Below are 2,500 nucleotides of genomic sequence, written 5' to 3'. Positions count from 1 at the left end.
GCCGCCCGGCCCGGATGCGGGTAGACGTGTTCCCGCCGACCGGCGGACTTAGAGCCGGAGCGGCGCCGCCGCCCGGCCCGGATGCGGGTAGACCTGTTCCCGCCGACCGGCGGACTTAGAGCCGGGGCGGCGCCGCCGCCCGGCCCGGATGCGGGTAGACGTGTTCCCGCCGACCGGCGGACTTAGAGCCGGAGCGGCGCCGCCGCCCGGCCCGGTCGCGGGTAGACGTGTTCCCGCCGGCCGGCGGACTTAGAGCCGGAGCGGCGCCGCCGGCCGGCCCGGATGCGGGTAGACCTTTTCCCGCCGACCGGCGGACTTAGAGCCGGAGCGGCGCCGCCGCCCGGCGGCGAGTGGACCCGGTCTCCGAGCCCCGTGGGTAGAGCTCCTGTCCAGGTCCGGCAGCTAGAGCCGCTCCGAGGGCTCGGCGAGGGCCCTCGGCCGGCGCCGAAGCGCTGCCGTTTCCGGCCGGTGCTCCGAGCGTGGCACCGAATTCACGGAGCGAGCAGACGGCGTGCGACCGCTCGATCCGTCGGTCGGCGCGCCGGCGTGCCCTTCCGGCCCTGCCCCGACCTCCCCGATTTCCCACAGTTCTTAGCGAGTCCTTCCAGCGCGCATGCTCCGTCCAGTACTCTCCCGGGGGGCTCGTTGCGGGGACTCCATCTCCCGTGGCCCTTTGCGGCAGACTTCCTCTCCGGCGTTAAGGCTTTCCCCTGCCCCGAGGCTGAAAGAAGAAACGTTCTCTGCGGGGCGGGGAAGCCGGGGGAGTAACTGGGACTCTCTTTAGGCGGCACGGCTGCGGCCGACCGGGCTCGGCCGCCTCGGCGCCGCCGGGAAGAGCCGATGTCCGAGAGTAGCGGCTAGAGCCGGTCTCGGGGCTTAGCGCTGCGCTTTCTGCCCGGCGCTCCGAGCGTAGCAGCCTTTCCCCTGCCCCGAGGGTGAAAGAAGAGACGTTCTCTGCGGGGCGGGGAAACGGGGGGAGCAACCGGGACTCTGCCCGGGTGGCACGGCTGCCGCCGCCTCGGCTCGGCCGCAGAGGTGCGCAGCGGGTAGAGTTGTCGTCCGTGCCCGGCGGGTAGACCCCTGGTCCGAAGCCGGCGGGTAGACCTGGTGTCCCGGTGCAGCGGGTAGACCTGTGGTCCGGGCTCGTCGGCTCGAGCCGCTCTCCGAGTCGGGTGGCTGGAGCGGGTTCCGAGCGCTTAGCCGAGGCCCTCGGCGGGTGCCGAGGCGCCGCCGTTCCTGCCCGGGGCTCCGAGTGGGAAAGAGAGGGCGTTGTCCGCGGCGCGGGTCCAGAGGGGGAGTAGCTGGGACTCTCTTAAGGTGGCAGGGCGGCGGCCGACTGGGCTCGGCGGCGGGGGTGCCGGTGGGTACAGCTGCTCTCGGAGCCCGGCGGGTAGACCTGTTGTCCGAGCCCGGCGGGTAGACCTGTTGTCCGAGCCCGGCGGGTAGACCTGTTGTCCGAGCCCGGCGGGTAGACCTGTTGTCCGAGCCCGGCGGGTAGACCTCTTGTCCGAGCCCGGCGGGTAGACCTCTTGTCCGAGCCCGGCGGGTAGACCTCTTGTCCGAGCCCGGCGGGTAGACCTGTTGTCCGAGCATGGCGGGTAGACCTGGTGTCCGAGCCCGGCGGGTAGACCTGGTGTCCGAGCCCGGCGGGTAGACCTGGTGTCCGAGCCCGGCGGGTAGACCTGGTGTCCGAGCCCGGCGGGTAGACCTGGTGTCCGAGCATGGCGAGTAGACCTGGTGTCCGAGCCCGGCGGGTAGACCTGGTGTCCGAGCATGGCGGGTAGACCTGGTGTCCGGGCCCGGCGGGTAGACCTGGTGTCCGAGCCCGGCGGGTAGACCTGGCGTTCGGGTTAGGCGGGTCGACCTGGTGTTCGGGCCCGGCGGGTAGACCTGGTGTCCGAGCCCGGCGGGTAGACCTGGTGTCCGGGCCCGGCGGGTAGACCTGGTGTCCGAGCCCGGCGGGTAGACCTGGTGTCCGGGCCCGGCGGGTAGACCTGGTGCCCGAGCCCGGCGGGTAGACCTGTTGGCCCGGGCTTCCGGGCCGACCCGTTCGCCCAGTCGGGCGCGGCCGGCCTCGTGCCCCGCCGGGTGCTGTCGAGCATCAGGTCTACCCGGTTCCGGGGCTGGCGAGCATCAGGTCTACCCGGTTCCGGAGCCGGCCGATGCGGCCGCCGCGGCCGCCGCCGGCGGCCTGCGCCCCGGCGGCGTCCCGGCGCAGGGCCACCAGGTCTACCCGGGCTCCGGCGGGACTTAGGCGCCTGTCGGCATTTTCGGGGTAGACCTGTTGTCGCGGCCGGCCCCGGAAGTCGGCCAAGGGGTCGCTGTCGGGCGCCGCCTCCGGTTAGGTCTAGGCGAGAGGCGGCCTGCTCTCGCGCGCCTCCCCGCTGAGGAGCCTCGAGCCGCTTCGGAGGCGCGGCGGCGCCAGGACGCGTCTGTCCGTATTGTGGGCAGGGGTTGTCTAGCAGCGCGGGTTCCGAGGGCCCCTTTTCTTCCGCGTCTG

The 2,500-nt window shown here is 73.1% G+C and overlaps 1 protein-coding gene across 1 annotated transcript in view; it reads right to left on the bottom strand.

Annotated features, from left to right (window-relative positions):
- LOC135408805 (collagen alpha-1(I) chain-like) overlaps positions 1 to 2,500 on the bottom strand; it is an 8,257-nt gene that overhangs the window by 2,257 nt on the left and 3,500 nt on the right. The window contains exons 3-5 of the mRNA XM_064643794.1: positions 2,021 to 2,500; positions 805 to 954; positions 630 to 721 (exon numbers count right to left, since the gene is read on the bottom strand). The exon at positions 2,021 to 2,500 is cut by the window's right edge and continues 1,239 nt beyond it. Coding sequence (XP_064499864.1) covers positions 630 to 721; positions 805 to 954; positions 2,021 to 2,500 — 722 coding nt within the window. The remainder of the gene's footprint in view (positions 1 to 629; positions 722 to 804; positions 955 to 2,020) is intronic.

This window comes from Pseudopipra pipra, unplaced genomic scaffold (genome assembly GCF_036250125.1).
Source record: "Pseudopipra pipra isolate bDixPip1 unplaced genomic scaffold, bDixPip1.hap1 HAP1_SCAFFOLD_66, whole genome shotgun sequence".
Classification (NCBI taxonomy): domain Eukaryota; kingdom Metazoa; phylum Chordata; class Aves; order Passeriformes; family Pipridae; genus Pseudopipra; species Pseudopipra pipra.
This window is presented reverse-complemented; position numbering and strand designations above follow the sequence as displayed.